This window comes from Chiloscyllium plagiosum, unplaced genomic scaffold (assembly GCF_037043375.1).
Source record: "Chiloscyllium plagiosum isolate Xiang-an unplaced genomic scaffold, Cpla_swu_hap1 HiC_scaffold_43, whole genome shotgun sequence".
NCBI lineage: Eukaryota > Metazoa > Chordata > Chondrichthyes > Orectolobiformes > Hemiscylliidae > Chiloscyllium > Chiloscyllium plagiosum.
In genome coordinates, this window is record NW_028270181.1 from 38,534,258 (window position 1) to 38,554,715 (window position 20,458).

At 42.7% G+C, this 20,458-nt stretch overlaps 1 protein-coding gene across 1 annotated transcript in view; it reads right to left on the reverse strand.

The window, feature by feature from the left end:
- Positions 1–20,458, reverse strand: part of LOC148137489 (uncharacterized) — a 195,846-nt gene that overhangs the window by 20,396 nt on the left and 154,992 nt on the right. The window contains exon 4 of the mRNA XM_087982349.1: positions 18,300–18,371. Coding sequence (XP_087838475.1) covers positions 18,300–18,371 — 72 coding nt within the window. The remainder of the gene's footprint in view (positions 1–18,299; positions 18,372–20,458) is intronic.

The window sequence follows — 20,458 nt, forward strand, 5'->3', positions numbered from 1 at the left end:
ATGTCAACTGAACACCAAACTGTGTGCTCTCCTGGAACATTCTCTGGAAAACCTGATTATAGATTATATGCAAGTGTGTCATTCGTTTCAATCGCAAAAACGTCCCCACTTTATAATTTGATGACATGCTCACATGTGTTTGTGTAATTTGTAAATATTGGTCTTCATAGTATGTGTGTTAATATCAAGACATCTTTTTCGTAAAATTTATTCTCTAGCTTTAGTCTCCCTGACAGGAGATAATATGCATCCAGCTGATACACTTTTCAGAAAGTCATGGCTGGTTCAATACTATTTCTCAGCTAAGATCAAAACTGCTAATCCCCCATAACAAAAGGCCGGCATTCCAGGAATGAGTAAAGGGAAACCACTTTGAAAATCTTCAAAAGAATTATATCCTTTCATTTTAATTTAGGGGATCAAAACTGCACACAGTGCATCAGGTGTGGTCTCAGCAATGCCCTGTACAGATGCAGTTATACATTCCTGTAATTAAACCAGATAGCTTTTGCCAAAAACAGCGTCATTGCACTTACCTTCCAAATCACTTGCTGCATCTGCAGACTGACTTCATATGGTTCATGTTTCAAGAACATGGAAACCGCTTGTATCACAGAGTTCTGCAATCTCTCTGCATTTACATTGTTTACCATTCTTTTATTCTTCATGCCAAAATAGACAACCGACCTTAGGTTATTTCTGCTGAAGGTTTGCTCACTAACCTTCCCTGTCTGTATCACATTGCAGATTCACTACCTTCATTTGATGACACATTAAATGACCATCTTGATGTACGAGCTAATTGAGCTCCAAGCCATTCACCTCCCTTTCCTTCAGATCTTTGAAACAGATTATTGATAACTGATGACCCCACAGTGATCTCTGAGGCACTCCATCAGTTACAGCTTTGCAGCGTGAAAATAAACATTTATCTCTATTCTCTATTTCCTGTTAGCGACTGCTCTTTGCTGGACAGGAGAGTCAATGTTCCCTGTTCCTAGGTAGCCATTTAGGCAGGTTGAATGGACTCTTGCTGGGCTGTGTAATGTACTCAATGAGCTGAATTACTTCATTCTATATTGCAGTGTAATTCCTTAGAGGGGCAGAATGGTTTCCTTTTGTCTCATTGCAACGATTCTGTCTGATTGAATGGGGTGGTCCCCTACCATGAAACAGCATCGAGGGTGAATTGAGGGAACAACACATGGGGTAGGGGCAGCAGTATATCTCTGTAATAGCCTCGAGGGGTGGATTGAGGGAACAATACATGGTGCAGGGGCAGCAATTTATCTCTGTAACTGCCTTGAGGTGTGGATTAAGGGAACAACACATTGGGTGGGGCAGCAGTTGGCTGCACCATTCAGAATGCTCATGGCTGATCCGAGTGTGTCTGACCATCCGTCTCTTGTCTGTTCCCAATCAACATTGACTCTCCTGTCCAGCAAAGATCAGTCAAGTTCAGACTTATACATTTAATGGTAAGGTCCCAGGGAGTGTAGCTGAACAAAGAGACCTGGGAGTGTAGCTTCATATCTCCTTGAAAGTGGAGTCGCAGGTAGATAGGATAGTGAAGAAGGCGTTTGGTATGCTTTCCTTTATTGGTCAGAGTATTGAGTACAGGAGTTGGGAGGCCATGTTGCTTTTGTTCAGGACATTGGTGAGGCCACTGTTGGAATATTGCGTGCAATTCTGGCCTCCTTCCTATCGGAAAGATGTTGTGAAGCTTGAACGAGTTCAGAAAAGATTTACAAGGATGTTACCAGGGTTGAAGGATTTGAGCTATAGGGAGCGGGTGAACAGGCTAAGGCTGTTTTCCCTGGAGTGTCGGAGGCTGAGGGGTGGTTTACAACCTTATAGAGGGGTGGTTTACAACCTTATAGAGGTTTACAAAGTTATGAGGGGCATGGATAGTGTAAATAGGCAAAGTCTTTTCCCTGGTGTCGGGGAGTCCGGAACTAGAGGGCATCGGTTTCGGGTCAGAGGGGAAAGATACAAAAGATACCCATGGGGCAACGTTTTCACGTAGAGGCTGTACGTGTATGTAATGAGCTGCCAGAGAAAGTGGTAGAGGCTGTTAAAATTGCAACATTTAAGAGGCATTTGGATGGGTAAATGAATAGGAAGGGTTTGGAGGGATATGGGCCAGTTGCCGGCAGGTGGGACTAGATTGGGTTGAGATATCTGGTTGGCATGGACGGGTTGGACTGAAAAGTCTGTTTCCATGCTGTACATCTCTTTGACACTATAAACGAGTCTTCACTGCTCCCTGAGGATGAGGACACCACAGGTAGCTCAACACTAAAGTGAAAGGGACGTCCTTATTTCATTGTGGGACTGTTATTTTAAAACTTTGTTAAATGAACATCAAAGCACCACCTCTTTTCAAACAGAAGGACAGAATAATTAGGAATAAGCACAAACCATTCCGGACTCCAAAACTGTCCCACATTCCCACTGACTATACTTAATCTAATATGTATCAAACCCAGTCTCTGCTGCTGTCTCAGGAAGAGAATACCTGATCGCATAACACCACATGAAAAAAGGAGCGGAATGAGGCCATTCGACCCATCGAGTCTGATATGCCATTCAATAATTTCTTATATGTTCCTCAACCTCATTCTCCTGCCTTCCCCCAAGAAACCTCAATCCCGTTATAAATCAAAAACTTACCTATTTGTGTCTGTGTCTATGTGTGCTTATGTTTGTCCATCTGCTTATCACCTGTGTATTTGTGCATCTACATCTGTCTTTGTGTGTATCAGCCTATGTGTTTCTATCTATGTTTGTGTCTATTTGTATATGACTCTATATATCTGCGTGTGTTTCTACGTGTGTGTGTGTGCCTATCCGCTTGTATGTATTGTGTTAGTCCGTATATTGAGGTGATACCAATAATTCTGTGTATTTCTGTGTCTGCATCTGTGCAGTAAGGTATCTGTATTTTTGGGGGGGAGGATGGTTTAAAGGGCTGTCGTTCGAAATGCCAGTGTGTTTAAAGTCAGAATTGACTTTCATTGAGCACTGCTCCTTAATCGGTCAATGCGACATGGATGTTTCAGAAATTCCACGTGAGGCATCCCAGTCCGCTTCATCTTGTACTAGGGTCCTCCCCACATGGCGGGGGTGGGGGGGGGGGGGGTTAAGGGAATGGATATTGGGAACTCCACCACTCGGCATGGCCATTTCTGTTCTATTCCAGACTGTTTCTCTTGGAATATGAGAAAGGGATGGAGGGAGTGAGGGCAGGAGTGGATGGTCCTGCTGTTAGTGCTAGTGGAGGTGGATCTGGGGGAATTGTAAGTTTTGAATCCATATAGTATTATTAATGTGTGGGGTATTGCGTAGGTGACAGAGAAAGTGTGGGAACGAAGTTGCTGAATTCAATCGTGAGAGTGGTAGTGCCTGAGCCTTATTTGGAGATAGAGCATGAGGATTGTCTGGGGGTAGGTGCAACAACAGATATACAGTGAGTGTGAGGGAGCAGAGAGAATATGGTGACCTTTATCCTGACAGAGCGGGATGGATATTGATGCTTGCCCTGTATTGATGGAGATATCTTCAGATCATCTGAGCGTCGAGGTGAGCCTCCCCGAATGTCCTGTCCAGGTCTATCACTAATGATGACACAGACCTGCCCCTCAGATTCCACAGAATCAGTTTAGGTAGAACTTACAAATAGCAAGGCAAAACAAATATTCATATGTTATATATCGGTTGCATCATTTGCTCTGAAAATTAGATATGCAAGTATCATGGACACTGCAGTTTTATTGGATATTCTCAAGTTGCATCTAAACTGTATTAACTAAGTAACTGCTCATGCTCTGCAAAATAAATTCTGTAAGTGTATATGAGGTGGGTTGAAGAGTATGTGGTGAAGCAAAGTAGAGAGTAGTTTATTTTGGATTTAGTGTTGTGTGATCAGAAGGACGAATTAATAACTTTACTCTGAAGCAGCTGTAATGGAATAGTGACGTTAATAAGGTGCAATATAGAATATAGAATGCTTGAACATTCTGGTTAAACATCATGGTAGCCTGGAGGGTCAAGTTCGCTCCAGTGAATTGGGAAAGTACATTCAGTGGGAGGCAAGCAATGTTAGAGTCATAGAGTCATTGTTAGAGTCATAGAGTCATAGAGTCATTGTTAGAGTCATAGAGTCAGACAGCACGGAGACAGGCCCTTCGGCCCAAACTCGTCCTTTCCAACCAAAATGTCCATGCACGCTGACCCCATTTCCCTGACATTGCCCTGTATCTTTCTAATCCTTTCCTGTCCATGTATTTGTACAAATGCCTTTTAAATGTTGTGAATGTTTCTGCCTCAACCTCTTCCGCTGGCAAATCATTCCATATGCGTATCACCCCTGTGGGAAAAGCAGTTGCTCCTCAGCTTCCCTTTTATTGTTTCCCCTCTGACCTTAAACTGATGCCCTCTTGTCCGTGATTACCTAACACTGGTAAAAAAAAACTGAGTGCATTCACTCTGTCATTCCTTCCCATGATCTGAAACACTTCTATCAGAATCCCCCTCAGCCTCATACATCTAAAGTAAAACATCCTAGCTTGTCCAACCTCTCCCAATAACTCAGACATTGAGTCACTTGCAACATTCTTGTAAATTTCCTCGGCACTGTTTCCAGTTTAATATCATCCTTCCCATACCAAAGTGAACACAACTGAACATAACGCTGACAATATGGTCCCACCAGAATCCTGTATAATTGCAATGTAACTCCATAATTTACATACTTAGTGATATACACTGATGAAGGCCAGTGTGCCCAAAGCTTTCTTCACTGTCCTCTCTATCTTTGAATCAACTTTTAGAGAACTATGCACCTGAATTCCAAGGTCCCTCTGCTCCATTACACTCCTTAGGACCCAACCATTGACCATGAAACTCCAACCTTGATTTGAGTTTCTAAAATGCAAGAACTTACATTGATCTATATTAAAATCCATTTATAATTTCTCAGCCACTTCTCCAGGTAATTAAGGGACTGCTGTATTTTCTGAAATTTCTGATAACCTTCCTCACTCTCCGTGATGCTGCCTATTTTAGTGTTGTCTTCAAACTTACAAATCGTGCCTCTACATTTTCATCTAAATCATAGATATATGTAATATATAATGGTCTCAGCACTAACCCGTGAGGCTTTCCACTAGTCACAGGCTTCCAGTCTGACAAGCATCCTTCCACTATTAACCTCTGCTTCCCACCATCAAGACAATTTTGTATCTAATTTGGCAGCTCCTCCTCAATTTCATGCGATCTAACCTTCCAGAGCAGCGTACCATGTGGAACCTTATTGAAGGCCTTACTCGAATCCATATAGTCTACATATATCACCATACCCTCCTCAACGTTGCGAGTCACTTAATCAAAGAATTCGAACAAATTTGTGAGCCATGATCTCCCATGCACAAAGCCGTGCTGAGTTTGATGATTGGCTTTTCTCCAAAACGTTGATTTTTCTGTTCATCGGATGCTGCTTGACTTGCTGTGCTTTTCTAGCACCATTCTAATCTTGCTCCTAATCACACCCTGTCTTTTCAAATGTATATCTTATCTCTCAGAACCTGTTCAAGTAAGTTACCTACTACAGATTTTAGGTTTGCTGGTCAACAGTTCCCAGGTTTTTCTTTGTAGCTCTTCTTGAGTAAAGATACAGCATTCGCTGTCATCTAGTCCTTCGTGACCTCGCCCGTTGGCCAGAGCTGATACAAAAATGTTAGTCAGGGCTCCGGCAATTCCTTCTATGTCCTCCTGCAATGTTCCTGAATATATCTGGTCAAGACCAGGAAATTTATAGAAATATTGCAAAATCTGAAAAATAGGTATTTTTATTTCAGGTACAAACACCAAAGAAAGGGAAAGTGACACAATGATGTTTAACACAACAAATTCGAAAATGTATTCATCATAGGAAATGGCTTCAGAAGAATGTTAGTCATTGTTGAAATCTGAGAATTCTCAGAGATTCACGATCCAGAAACAAGGGCCATGAAACTGATCAGGAAATCAAAAACAGAACATAAATGCTAACAAACAGGAACGAAAACGCTGCATAAGTCTATAATCTGTATTTTATAGGAACCAAATAAAAGCAAGGTCAAATATGGAAATTCGTAATTGGGAGGGGAGAGATTTTATTGTGACGAACAGGGAAATACCCAAGAAAATAACCAGTAACTATGCATCTGTCTTAATGAAGCAAGATCCGCAAAATCACCAGTAGTATCAAGTGATCATGTAGGGCTTGTGCAATTGAAGACAAAAAGTCAATTTATATCAGTAACAAGGTAGTATTTGAAAATGCAACTGGATTGAGCATTGCGAAGTCTGACAAACCTGATGTACTTCATATTAAAATGTCAGATATAAATCAGTAATTGAAGCATTAATTGTACTGCTGGTGACTGTGTTTTATTTTCCTGTGCATTCTGCAGAGGCCGGAAGCCATTGCGGATAAATGGAAGTTAGTAAATGTGGTCCAAGCACTATAGATTAATGGAAATGATCCAAGCATCTATAAAGGGAAGAAGACATAGTTTGGAGACCTGCCAACCAATTAACTTGATATCTGCAGGAAAACTGTTGGAATCTATTATGCAACATATGATATTGGATATTCAGAAATTAATAGGATCAATGGGGAGAATCCACATGTATTTCTGGCAGATGCCTAACTCGATATGCTATTAGTTGTTAGACTGCATCTATCACCCCCTGAGAAAAGCAACAGGAAGTGACTTCACCACAGGAAATAACATCACCACAGAAAATGACATCAACAACCCAAAGAAACCCAAACATATGAAAAGAAAGCAAGAATTTGTAGCATCGCTTCGCCTGAGGTCCACTGAAGATGTTACCTAGTAAGGTAATGAAACGTCGGGAAATGAACCTTTTAGCTCAGCGAGCAAACCTGCATCCATTGTGTACAATGTTGGTGACCCAATCTGAGAAAGAATATACCGACCACAAAAAAGTGCAATGTACATTCTCCAGATTTATCTCACAGATTGTGAGATTGTCTGATGAGGAAACTCGGCCTATGTTCTCTCGTGTTTCAAAGAATGAGAGGTAGTTCACAAGTGAAATTTAGAAAATTCACAAAACATATGACAAGTTGGAAATTAACAGGACGCTTCCCTGGCTGCCCAATCCAAATTCAAGGCGAATAATGGCAACATAAGGGATTGGCCACTTAAGACTGTAATTTTGAGGAAATTCATTATTCGGTGAGGACTGCCTAAAACAGGACCATAGAAACCTGCTGGCAGGGTAAGATTAGGGAAAATCTCCAGATATTCTGAAAGTGTGTCAAGCAGAAATGAATAACAAGGGAACAGGTATGACTCATTAGTGACTTGCCAAGTTGCATCCAAATCAACTTAGTGTTAGGAGACAGAGGGTAGCGGTTGAAGGCTGTTAGTGTGACTCGAGACCAGTGTCCAATGGTGTATCACAGGAATCAGTGCTGTGTCCTTTATTATTTGGAATTCGGAGGTGCTGGTGTTACACTGGGGAGGACAACTCTAAAAGTCACATAACACCAAGTTATAGTCTAGCATTTTTATTCAGAGACACAAGCTTTCAAAGCGCACAATCACCTGATGAAGAAGCAGCGCTTCAAAGCGAGTGCCTCCAAATAAACCTGTTGGACTGTAATCTGGTGTTGTGTGATCTTTAACCTTATTATTTGTGGTATGCATAAATGATGCAGGGATGAATATAGACGGAGGTGGCGGGAGTGTGACAACTAAGTGTGTCTTTGATACAAAGATTGGCCGGGTGTTTGGCAGTAAGGAGGAAGGTCTTATGTTACAGGAAGATACAGATGGATTGGTCAGATGGGCAGGTCAATGGCAGATGTAATGTAACCTTGATAAATATGGAGTGATACACTTTGGATGAAGGAACTCGACAGCGAGTACTCAATGAATGGCAGCACACTAGGGAGCTCAGAGGGTGTTTCTCCACACTTTCCTGAATGTGACTAAACAGGTTAATACACAATTTGAGAAAGCTTAGGGGACCGTAAACATAACCTTTATTCATCAAGGCATAGATTATAAGAGCTATGCGGAACTTTGGTTTGGCCAAGATGGAATACTGTGTGTATTTCTGGGACCACATTACGGGAAGGATCTGATTGTAGTGGAGGGGCTCAGAGAGGATTCACCGGGATGTTCCTTGGGATGGAACATATCAGCTATGGAGAGAGGCTGAATAAGCTCGGGTTGTTTAGTTTGAAGCAGAGAAGCCTGAGTGGGCCGTGATTCAGAAGGATCGGATTCCAAGGGACATGGATAGGATGGACAGACAGAAGCTGTTCCTTTTTGTAAAAGGGGCAAGAACAATGGACCACATTTCAAAGTGAAGGGTTTGAGATTTGGAGAGGAATTGAGGATTGTTTTTCATTCAGCGGGTGTTGGGGTCAGGAATGCACTTCCTGAGAGAGGAGTTGTCATGGTAACTTCACAACCATGAGAAAATACACGGTTGTGCACTTGAAATGCCATAAGATTCACGGCTGTCGGAAAGTGGGGATAATGTAGACCGTGCTGTATTGTTGATGGTACAAAGTCTGTGCTTCTCTGTTTGTATGGCTGTGGAAGGTCAATCATTGAGTAGCTTAAAATAGGAATTGATGGGTTTCTGAAGAGTATATTAACAAGGATTTTAAGATTGAACTTGTAATATCTTCTGAAAATATGTCATTGGCAAGATTAAGGGAAAAAGGTGCAGCTTTCTTACATCTGATACCAGAGATTTGAGGACAGGGAAAAGGCAGACCTATGGAGCAAATACTTTAGTTATGTCTTCACAGAAGAAAACAAAAAAAAGAAAACTTCCCTACAATACTAGTGAACATTGGTCTGTTGAGAAAAAGGGAATAGAACGAAATTAGCAACCAAACAGTTTTAGAGGAAATATTGGAACGGAAAGTAATGAGCACAGACAAAGTCAACGGAGCTGTATCAACTGGGAATCATATTTGAGAAAGTGACGTTTAGCATAATCATGGAGAAGCAATCAATACAATATGATTGCATTTTCAGAAAGATTTTTGATAAAGCCCCAAGCGTATTATGCAAATTCAAATTCTATGGGACTGGGACTGAAATGGTGTTAGAATGGGAGAGCTAGCAGGGAGCAGTGAGTAGGAATATAACAAAGCGTTTTTTTGAATGGAAGGCTTGGAGGATATAGCAAGGATCGGTGTTTGGCCTCCGGCTATTCCTGATACACATCATATATTTGGTTGAGTGTATCAAATACAATATTTCCAACTTTGCTGATGGCATAAAACAATATCGGATTGTGAGTGGGTGAGCAGGATGTCAAAATGTTCTAACTTGATTGATACAGGTGGAGTGTTTGGGCAAACACATGGCAGATAAAGAGCAATGGGGGTGGAAGGGGGTGCGTAGGATATGTGATAATGTGACATTTGATGGGAAAAACAGAACGGGAGCCTATCATTTGCAAAGGAATTGGTTGAAAAATGCTGATCTCTACTGAAACTTAAGCTGCATTTTTGTTTTCCTTCTGTGCAGCCGTCCAAGGTCAGTGTAGGGCAATGAGATCTGAATCGGGAAGTCAATGCTGGAAATGGCATTGGGACGCTGACCAGTGTACACAGACCCAAGTGGGGAGCTGTAACATTGAAAAAGGATCTGGATCTTCCTGTACACCAGTCACTGAAAGCAATATTGCAGGAGCAGAAAGCAGATAGGCAGCTAAATTGTGTATTCACCTTCATTTCAGGGAGATTTGAATACAGGAGAAAGGTTTTTTTTTTTACTGCAGCTGTACACGGCATTGGTGAGACCTCATCTCGAACACTGTGCAGAAAAAAAGCAGTTTTGGTCTCCTTACCTAATAAAGGACAAACCTGACATTGAGGGAGAGCAGCGAAGATGACCAGACTGATCTCTGGAATGATAGGCTTGTTGCAGAATCTGGTGCGGCTGGGCCTGTATTCCATGGGCGTTAGGAAAATGAGTGAAGATATCAGTGAAATATATACAACTCTGTCAGGACAAGACAGATTGGAAGCAGGGGTGACAATTCCCCTGGAGGGACATCAAAACTAGGGGCCACAATATTACGTATAGACATGCCACTCTGCATGGAGATGAGAATAAATGTCTGCACTCAGAGACTGGTGAACCTGGGGAATTATCTCCCAGATCAGGCTATGGAAACCAAGGCACTGAATATAAATATGGATTTCTGGAAACTAAAGGGTTAGGGAGAGAGCAGGATATGGTGTGAAGATAGAGGATCAGATATCATTACAGGTTGTTCTCCAATAACGTGGTAGCTGTGTTCCTGTGCAACACTGTGTTGCAGAAAATCATGCAATATTAATGATGTGGTCTATGGGGAAAAGAAAATAATGGGCGAACTGCAAAATATCAGTAAAAAAAACAAACATTAAAGTTACTTTAACACACACTAGCACAGTATAATCAAACATTTTAATCATATATTGTAATGAAATCGTGCTGCAAATGCAACATTTTCACATTACAGTCACTGGCTACATCCCTGTACCTTTCACCAAGCTCTTCACCAGAAAGCGCGCAGGGCTGACTGACCACGTGATGCCAACACGGAATTCCATTTCTCCTCAAGATTCTCCCCCTGGTTTGAAATAAAGTTCCTTCTAATTGGAGAGAATACTTCCCCGTTGCAGGCCCAGGTTCAAGGCTTGCAGAGCGGATTGCATTCCTGTTTTCGCTGAACACTCAGGGCGTGCATTTTTCAGACAGTGGATCCTGAAGCTGGGTTTTGTTGTTCAGCTGGTGCCTGGCAAGGAGACGCGTCACAGTGAACGGGAGTTCACTTTATAAGAAAAAAGGTGCGCAATTCATGAATCGCATTGCAGTCAAATCAGTTTAATAAACACGTGTTATCAGAGAATTGCCTGTACATTGAATCGAGGAGCAAGATTGATGGACTGAAGTGACTACAACAGTTCTTATTTTATATTTCACAATGTTTAAACATATCAATAGATATGAACACTGTGTAGAGAAAACGACATTGAGGAGATTTTCTCCATGAACTAGAATGGGGAAGGCTCAATGTGTTGAGTGGTCTACTCCTTTCCCGATGTTTCTGTGCAGTCTGTGGGAAAGCACTGTTAATGTTGTCACAAGCTCTCAGATGTTAGGAAGGAGGTCTCTGCAGGATCAACAGGGCTGTGATTCCCGTTCTCTTTTCTGATATCGAGGCTGGTACCGGGTATTCTGTCTATTTTTTTCCTTTAAGACCTCGGAGCAGTGTGATACAATTGAGTGTCTTGCTTGGCCGTTTCAGGGATCATTGAAGAGTTTATCACATGGCTGTGTGTCTGGAGTCACTTTTAGGCCGTACAAGGAAAGCACGGGAGATTCACTTCCTGAAAATACGTTGGGGAAGGAGATCGAAGTTTACAATCAACATTGGATGCGAGGTCCCTGTTACCATCACCAGATTCTAGATCTTGCTATTTTATTAATAGTTTTTAACTTCCACCAGCTGCCAGAGCATTATCCTGTATTGGGTTAGTAATCCAGTGCCATTTCCACAACAGCACCATCGCCACATAGGAACCTAGCGGAAACCACACTGAGCGGGTTATTTCTGTACTGCTTGACAGCTCTGTCAAAAAGAATTCCCACCAATTTGATTATCGTGAAGGGACTGAGGGGGTGTTAAATGGCCAGAATGTAATTATTCACCTATTAGGGGACCGAAAATAGTTGAGTAATTTTCCACATTGCCAGGGAGTTGTCAGAGTTGGAGCTGGAATGAAACAGCTTCCCCAGGAACACGGCTTGTTGTGCAGCATAAGACTTCAGTCCTATTGCAGCAATGGTGACAGGGTCCATTGTCTTTGTCGTACCTACTGTGTTCAGCGGTTTCTTCATGTCACATGCAGCGAATCGAATTGGTTGAACACTGCCATCTGTGATTCTGTGGATATCATGGCAAGGATGAGGTGGATCATCCACTCAACACCTCTGGCTGAGGATGGTGCAGATACTACATCCTTGTATTTTACACTAATGTGCGCGGCTACTCCATTATTTAGGATGGGGATATTTCTGGTGTCCTCTCCTCCAGTAAGTTGTTTAATAGTATACCGACATTTATGCCTGGATGTGGCAGGACTGCAAATCTTAGATCTGATCTGTTGGTCTTGGGATCATTTCGTCCTCTCTATCAGATGTTCGTTCTGCTGTTTGGAATGAAACCAGTCAAGCGCCGTAGCTTTGATGGTTTGTCATCAACTTTAGGTACACATGGTTCTCACCTTGGCAGGTTCACCCACTCTCATCACTGAACCATCACTCGGCTTGATGGTAATGGTAGACTGATGGAATATCCTGGGCAAAATGTTACAGATTATGTTTGAATACAATCCTGCTTCTGTTTGAGCCCAGTTTGAGCTGCAATATCTGCAACTCAATTCTACTGACTGTCCCCCAGTTAACATCGAGATCCATTCACCCATCAGCCGTGTACTCAGTGACCTCACCTGGTGTCTGATGCGGTAATATTTCCATTTTCATATTCTCATTCTGCTGAGGGCTCTCCTTGGTGTCATGCTTCCAATTTGTTACATTACTCAAACCCTTTAACATATTCATCTGAATCTTTTCCTTGCTTGTCGTGCCATCTGCATTTGAATTAAATGTGTTTCCCTCTGGTTTTCTCCCTGAACATGATTAAGAGCTCTGTGGTGTCAGTGATGCCAGCCTTATGCAGTTTCTGAGCGAATGAATGTGTGCACTTCAGTTCCCAGTGTAGGGCACTCCGTGTTGGACAAGGCGTTTGAACAGCTTTCACACACGTCATTGGAATTGTTCAAAAACAGAAATTGCTGAAGAAACTGCGAGCTTTGTAGAGGGCCACTGGACTCGAAAGATTAACTCTACATTCACTACAGAAGATGCCGCCAATACTGGAAATAAATACAAAATAAATAAACATTGCTGAAGAAACAAAGCAGCTTTGGCGGCATCTTCTGTAGTGAATGTAGAGTTAATCTTTCGAGCCCAGTGGCCCTCTACAAAGCTCGCAGTTTCTTCAGCAATGTTTATTTATTTTGTATTTATTTCCAGTATCCATAGTTATTTGTTTCATTGAAGATTTGTGCTGTGCCTATTCGTTTCTGAAGAGCCTCAGTAGGTCTGGCAGAATCTGCAGAGACAGAGAAACAGAGTTAGCGTAACAAGTCCAATGTGACTTGTTCAGAACTGAAAAGGGTTGGACACTGGGCTTTTCAATCCCTTGCCGGAGATGGGGGATGGGTGACTTGGAAAAGAGGGCGTGGCAAAAGATAAACGGGCTATTAGCAGTGGTGAACGAGAAGATGATGCAAAATGGGTTTAAATTAAGGTGTGAATGGGGGAAAGGGGTTCTCTCTAGGTGAGTGTAAGATAAAGAAGACACAACCACACAAGGCCATAGGGAGAACAGGAGAGAGACTGTTGACAATGTGATATTATATAGATCTAGATATATACGTTTTCACAGAATGCATCATCACTGCCTTCACTCTATGGAATTCAGGTGCTTGACCTCTTATTGGCACTCGTAAGAGTTTCATGCTGCCTTAGTTTTGTAACACAGAGCAAAACTGACAGTATGAAGTTTGGGCTGTTTTCTACACCTGTCATTTTTAATATTCTTTCAAATTTGCAGTGCTTATCGGTAAACGTTTGATCTTGAAGTTAGTATCAGATGGAGTGTACGTGGTTGAGGGGTGGCATTCTAGAAGTTTATAATATCATAGGAGGCATGGACAGACTGCATAGCGAAGGTCTTTTCTGCAGGATCGGAGAGTTCAAACACAGATGCATAGCTTTAAGGTGAAAGGGGGGGGGGGGGCAACTTGAAACAGACGAAGGGACAACATTTTTTACACAGAGTGTTTTCGTATGTATGGAATAAGCTGCCAGAGGAACAGTGGGAGATGCAACCACAGCTACAATATTTCAAAGACATTTGGACCAACATATGAATGGGAAAAGTTTAGAGGCATATGGGCCACGTGCAAGCAGATGGGATTAGTTTAATTTTGAAAACCTGGTCAGCATGGACAAGTTAGACCAAAGGGTCTGTTTGAGCACGATATTACTGTATGAATCTAGAAAGTGAGGAAAATGTACTAAAATATATGATGTAATAAATTGGAAAGAAATATAAAAACATGCATCATGAGCTTTTCGGTCAACATAAAAAAAGCTTGAAAATGTGTGTGTGAGCTGACGCAGAAGTGAAATGAGGAAAGTACATTGAGGCCATTCGGAGGGTGTGACTAGAGAACTGGCCACAGGGAACAGGCAGATCATTTACACTAGTATTTTAAATCACTCCTCATGAGGAAAGTAGTGTAAGCATGTCAATGGTATAAACAAAATGGTAACGGGAGGGAAGTTATTGAACTGTGTCTAACAAAAGGAACAAGGTATTTACCTAACAGATAAGAATAAGGGTAGGCTGGTCAGCAGTAATTCATAGTTAATTTTAAAAGAAGTTGTCACAGAGTGACTAGTGGCACTGTGTGAAATATTCCATAACTCTCTGGATTACAGGAGCATTCCAGTGAAACTGGAGAACCTCCAATGTGGTGCCTGTCTTCAAGAAAGGAATGAAACAGAAGGCAGGAACAATTTGGCCGAACCATTATTGCTGGGAATCTGCTAGAGCCTGTTATTAAGGAAGGAATTGCAGGGCACTTAGAAAAAGCTTAATGCAGAGTTGGCATTGTTTTGTGAAGGGGAAACTATTTTTGCTCTGAAAATCATAGAAATTATTTTTTGGAGATCCCTGAGAATGTCAAGATTAGAGTCATGCTGGAAAAGCACAGCATGTTAGGCAGCATCCAAAGAGCAGGAAATTCAATGTTTCGGGCAGGAGCCGTTCATCAGGAATCCCTGAGAAAGTGCCAATCAGATTTGATAAAGGGAACTGGTCAACATGAGGCTTTCCAGAGATTTTTCACAAGGTATCACAAAATAAACGTTCTGACACAAGACAGAGGCTTGTAGTATGATGAATAATATATTTGCACGGGATAATGGTTGCTTAACACATAGAAATCGGAGAGTCAGGATTAATAGATCTTTAGGATAAAGTCGTATCTACAGGATTACCACAAATATCAGGCCGATGGCATCAGTTATGTTCAATCTATACTGATAGCCTGACGGTGGTACCTGGGTGCAATATACATTGGAGTTAGTGGATCACTTTGAGAACCAAAATGCAGGCTGCTATATACTAAAGAGGTCTCCCAAAAAAGGAGTAGTACAAAGGGATTGGAGTGTTCCTGAGTATGAAACGTAACATCAGCATGCTGATGCAGCAAGTAACTAGGTTGGTTCATGAGGTGGCTTCATGGGATGGAAGGATTTAATTATTGAATACATTTAAAATGGTGAGATTATTCATTGTGGTTGAAATGAATGAGGGTGATATTACTGAAAAGTACAAGATACAGAGGGGGCTTGACAAGGAAGATGCTGAGAAGATGTTTCCCCTGAGTCTCGAACTCGAGGTGGTAGATACCGAATAAAGAACATCGATTTCAATCTGAGGTGAAAAATGATGCATTCTCTCAGAAGGTAGTGAATGTCTGGAATTCCCGAACCCAGAGAGTTGTGGAGGGATGCAGGAAATTGGGTAGGAAAGTAGAGTTGAGCCCGGAAGTAGATCAGCCATGTTCTTATTGAATGAGAGTTCAGTCTTGAGGGGCCGAATAGCCGTCTCATGTTCCTACTTCTTAGTTTTCAACGTCATGCTTTTGGAAAGTAATTGGTTATTTTCCTGGAAGTCGTGTTGTACAATGTTGCATTCGTGAGAGGAGAACATTTGCCTGAGTTAACGCTGGATGGGATATGGGAACTGCATTCAAAGCTATTCCAGAGCAGAAGTTACAGAGTGGGGAAGCATGGAAAAAAGGATTGTGGCTGGGGGCCACTTCCTGACCAAGCCTGGAATTTCCAAGTGCATTTCCGAAACTACACCTAACCATTGGCGTGGCTTCAATCTGCCTGTTGGTAGCAGGGTCCAAAGGGCTGAATGGAACATCAGAACATAGGGCTGAGGGACACGAGTGGGCTAAACGGCTCTTTGACACTACCCCACCAGTAAATAAGGTCGTGGCTCATCTCATTGTGGTCCCATCTGCACTTTTCTCTCCATGCACCAATATCCCTGATTCACCTGTCTATGGAAAATCAGACAAAGCCAGCCTCGATATAATATAATGATTCAGCCATCGCAAACGTCTGGGAAGATAATACCCACTTGAGTGAAACCCGACTTTGTGAATTTTTCCTCACTCCGGTTCTGAGTGAGGTTGGAGGGTGTCACTGTTTCCTTTTCTAGTCCCACTCCTCTACTGTTCACAACAAATTTCAAATGTAACCGGGTTGGTGATATGACTGATGATAAAGGTCTCAGACGGGGTCAGGTTCAGTGATAGGAACAAGTCAGGCAGATTTCTTTCATCAGCTGCAGGTAACTAATAGGGCTAATGGAGCAGCAAGTTGGATTTGTGGTTAGCACTGCTACCTCATATCAGCAAGGAGCTGAGCTCAATTCCTACCTCGTCCGACAATCTATGTGGAGTTTGAACATTCTTCCCGTGTCTGTGTGGGTTTCTTCCCAGTACTTCAGTTTCCTCCCACAGAACAAAGATGTGCAGCTTAGTGTGATTGACTATGCTAAATTATCCAGAGTGACCAGGGGTGTGTAGGTTAAGTGGGTTAGTCATGGGAAATGCAGGGTTACATGGATAGGGTCGGGGGACAGGTCTAGCGGGATATTGTTTGGTGGGTTGGTATGGACTCGATGGATCGAATGTCCTGCTTCCACACTGTAGGGTTTCAATGACAACAGCATCAAGTTTGGGCTCTACAAACTCCCAGTCAGTATATACCTGGTTCACTCGCCTCAAGGCTTTGTATATTTCAACACGATCAGCTCTCACTCCAAAGGTAACCTGTTAAAGTCCCTATAATATCAGCCCTTCATGCATGGAATAAATTAAGTGAAACACCTCTGAATTGCTTCCACTGTTACTATATCCTTTCTCAGATAAGAATGCAAAAATAAAACTAATCTCACACACCGATGAGTCTGTTTAGTTTTGTTTTCTCAGGGTGCAGTGAGTCTTTGGAACACTCTTCCATGCAAACCATTCGAGGCAGAAATATTGAATATTTTTGAGGCAAGGTTCACGAATCACAGATGAGTCAAGGATTATCGAGGAGTGGGCAGCAATGTGCAGTGTTAGAACATAGAACATAGAAGAATACAGCGCAGTACAGGCCCTTTGGCCCTCGATGTTGCGCCGATCCAAGCCCACCTAACCTATACTAACCCACTATCCTCCATATACCTATCCAATGCCCGCTTAAATGCCCATAAAGAGAGAGAGTCCACCACTGCTACTGGCAGGGCATTCCATGAACTCACGACTCGCTGAGTGAAGAACCTACCCCTAACTTCAGTCCTATATCTACCCCCCCTTAATTTAAAGCTATGCCCCCTTGTAATACCCGACTCCATACGCGGGAAAAGGTTCACACTGTCAACCCTATCTAACCCCCTAATCATCTTGTACACCTCAATCAAGTCACCCCTAAACCTTCTTTTCTCTAATGAAAACAGCCCCAAGTGTCTCAGTCTTTCCTCATACGATCTTCCTTCCATACCAGGCAACATCCTGGTAAACCTCCTCTGCACCCGTTCCAGTGCCTCCACATCCTTCCTATAGTATGGCGACCAAAACTGCACACAATATTCCAGATGCGGCCGCACCAGAGTCTTATACAACTGCATCATGACCTCAGGACTCCGGAACTCAATTCCTCTACCAATAAAAGCCAGTACGCCATATGCCTTCCTCACTGCACTATTTACCTGGGTGGCAACTTTCAGAGATCTGTGTACATGGACACCAAGATCCCTCTGCTCATCCACACTAGTGGACCATTAGCCCAGTACCCCATCTTTTTGTTATTCTTCCCAAAGTGAATCACCTCACACTTAGCTACATTGAATTCCATTTGCCACCTTTCTGCCCAGCTCTGCAGCTTATCTATATCCTGCTGTAACCTGCCACATCCTTCCTCACTGTCAACAACTCCACCGACTTTCGTATCATCCGCAAACTTGCTCACCCAACCTTCTAACCCCTCCTCCAGGTCATTTATAAAAATGACAAACAGCAATGGTCCCAAAACAGATCCTTGCGGAACACCGCTAGTGACGGCACTCCATGAAGAAACTTTGCCATCAACTACTACCCTCTGTCTTCTTCCATCCAGCCAATTCCTAATCCAAACCTCCAACTCACCCTCAATGCCATATCTCCGTATTTTCTGCAGTAGCCTCCCATGGGGAACCTTATCAAACGCCTTACTAAAATCCATATATACCACATCTACCGCTTTCCCCTCATCAACCTCCTTCGTCACCTTTTCAAAGAATTCAATAAGGTTTGTGAGGCACGACCTGCCCTTACAAAACCATGCTGACTATCCTTGATCACATTATTCCTATCCAGATGTGCATAAATCCTATCCCTTACAATTCTCTCTAAGACTTTGCCCACAACAGAAGTGAGACTCACCGGCCTATAGTTACTAGGGTTATCCCTACTCCCCTTTTTGAACAAGGGAACCACATTTGCTATCCTCCAATCTTCTGGCACTACTCCTGTAGACAAAGAGGACATAAAAATCAAGGCCAATGGCTCTGCAATCTCCTCCCTTGCTTCCCAGAGAATCCTAGGATAAATGCCATCAGGCCCAGGGGACTTATCTATTTTCACCTTTTCCAGGATTTCCAACACCTCTTCTCTACATACCTCAAAGCCATCCATTCTACTTATTTGTGACTCAGTATTCACATCGACGACAATGCCCTGTTCCTGAGTAAATACTGAAGAAAAGTATTCATTCAGTGTCTCCCCAATCTCTTCCGCCTCCACACGCAACTTCCCACTACTATCCTTGACTGGACCTATTCCTACCCTAGTCATTCTTTTATTCCTAACATACCTATAGAAAGCCTTAGGGTTTTCCATAATCCTACCGACTAAGGACCTTTCATGTCCCCTCCTTGCTGCTCTTAGCTCTCTCTTCAGGTCCTTCCTGGCTACCCTATAACTCTCAATCGCCCCAATTGAACCTTCACGTCTCATCTTGAGATAGGCCGCCCTCTTCCATTTAACAAGGGATTCCAATTCCTTATTAAACCACGGCTCCCTCGCACGACCCTTTCCTCCCTGCCTGACAGGTACATAATTATCAAGGACACTCAATAGTTGCTCCTTGAACAAGCTCCATATATCATTTACACTCTTGCCTTGGAGTCTACTTTTCCAAGCCACACATCCTAAGTCATGCCTCATGTTGTGGAAAATGTAGACAGTGGTACTGAATGACAGGGCTCCAGAATATCCAGGAATTAAACGAAATGATAACATCGATAAGGTTTTAACAGGGAAACAAGATAGCAGCGATCTGAAAGGTCAGCTTTGCTGATCTCTGCATCACAATAATGCTCTACTCAACGCCACCACAGTCATTTACTTACAATTGAACACTAAAAGAGCTATAGAATCCTTATTAATGCCATTTTGTCAAGTGGAAATGACAAAACAAGGGAAAGGATCGAGTAAGTCCCAACACGCAGCGCACCCGTCAGAAGCTGTCAGCATGCCCGTGGCCGCACCTGTAACACCCTCTGCTCGTTCAATGGACCGAGTTACTCACCAAGACTTGGTCACTGAGTTCACCAAATTACGGGAAATGATTGAAACCATGATTGAAGAACAATTCAGCAGGAAGATAGAACCACTCTCAGCCGTGCTCCAAAAACATGAACAGCAACTTGAAAGCCTTGGAAACAGAACGGATGAGATCGAGCGCCAAACTGCAGGGACAGAGACTGTGATCGATTCCTGTAAGGAGCGGATCCTCACCCTTGAAAAATAGGTCCGTACCTTAACTGAACAAGGTGACGACCTCGAGAACAGGGGCAGGATGAAAAATGTTCATATCATCGGTCTGCTGGACTTGACAAAAGGTGATCATCCAGTGAGTTTTTTTGCGAGAACTGGTTGCAGAGATTCCTTCACTTCGAAGCTGAAGAGTGAAGAATGAGACAGTTCATCAGGTTACGGTGCGCAAGTCAGGCTCAGACCAACGCCCTCACCCTGTCCTTGTGCGATTACATTGCTGCAGGGACAAACAAAGACTTAGGGAAGATTCCAGAACACAGGGAAGAGACCCGAAGAGGACTCCATGATTATGTTCTTCCAGGTCTTTTCAGTGGCAGTGATTCAGTAAAGAAAATCTATTGATGATATCAAGAGAAGATTAAGGGAACTTGAGATTCAGTATTCCTTAATGAACTCAGCGTTGCT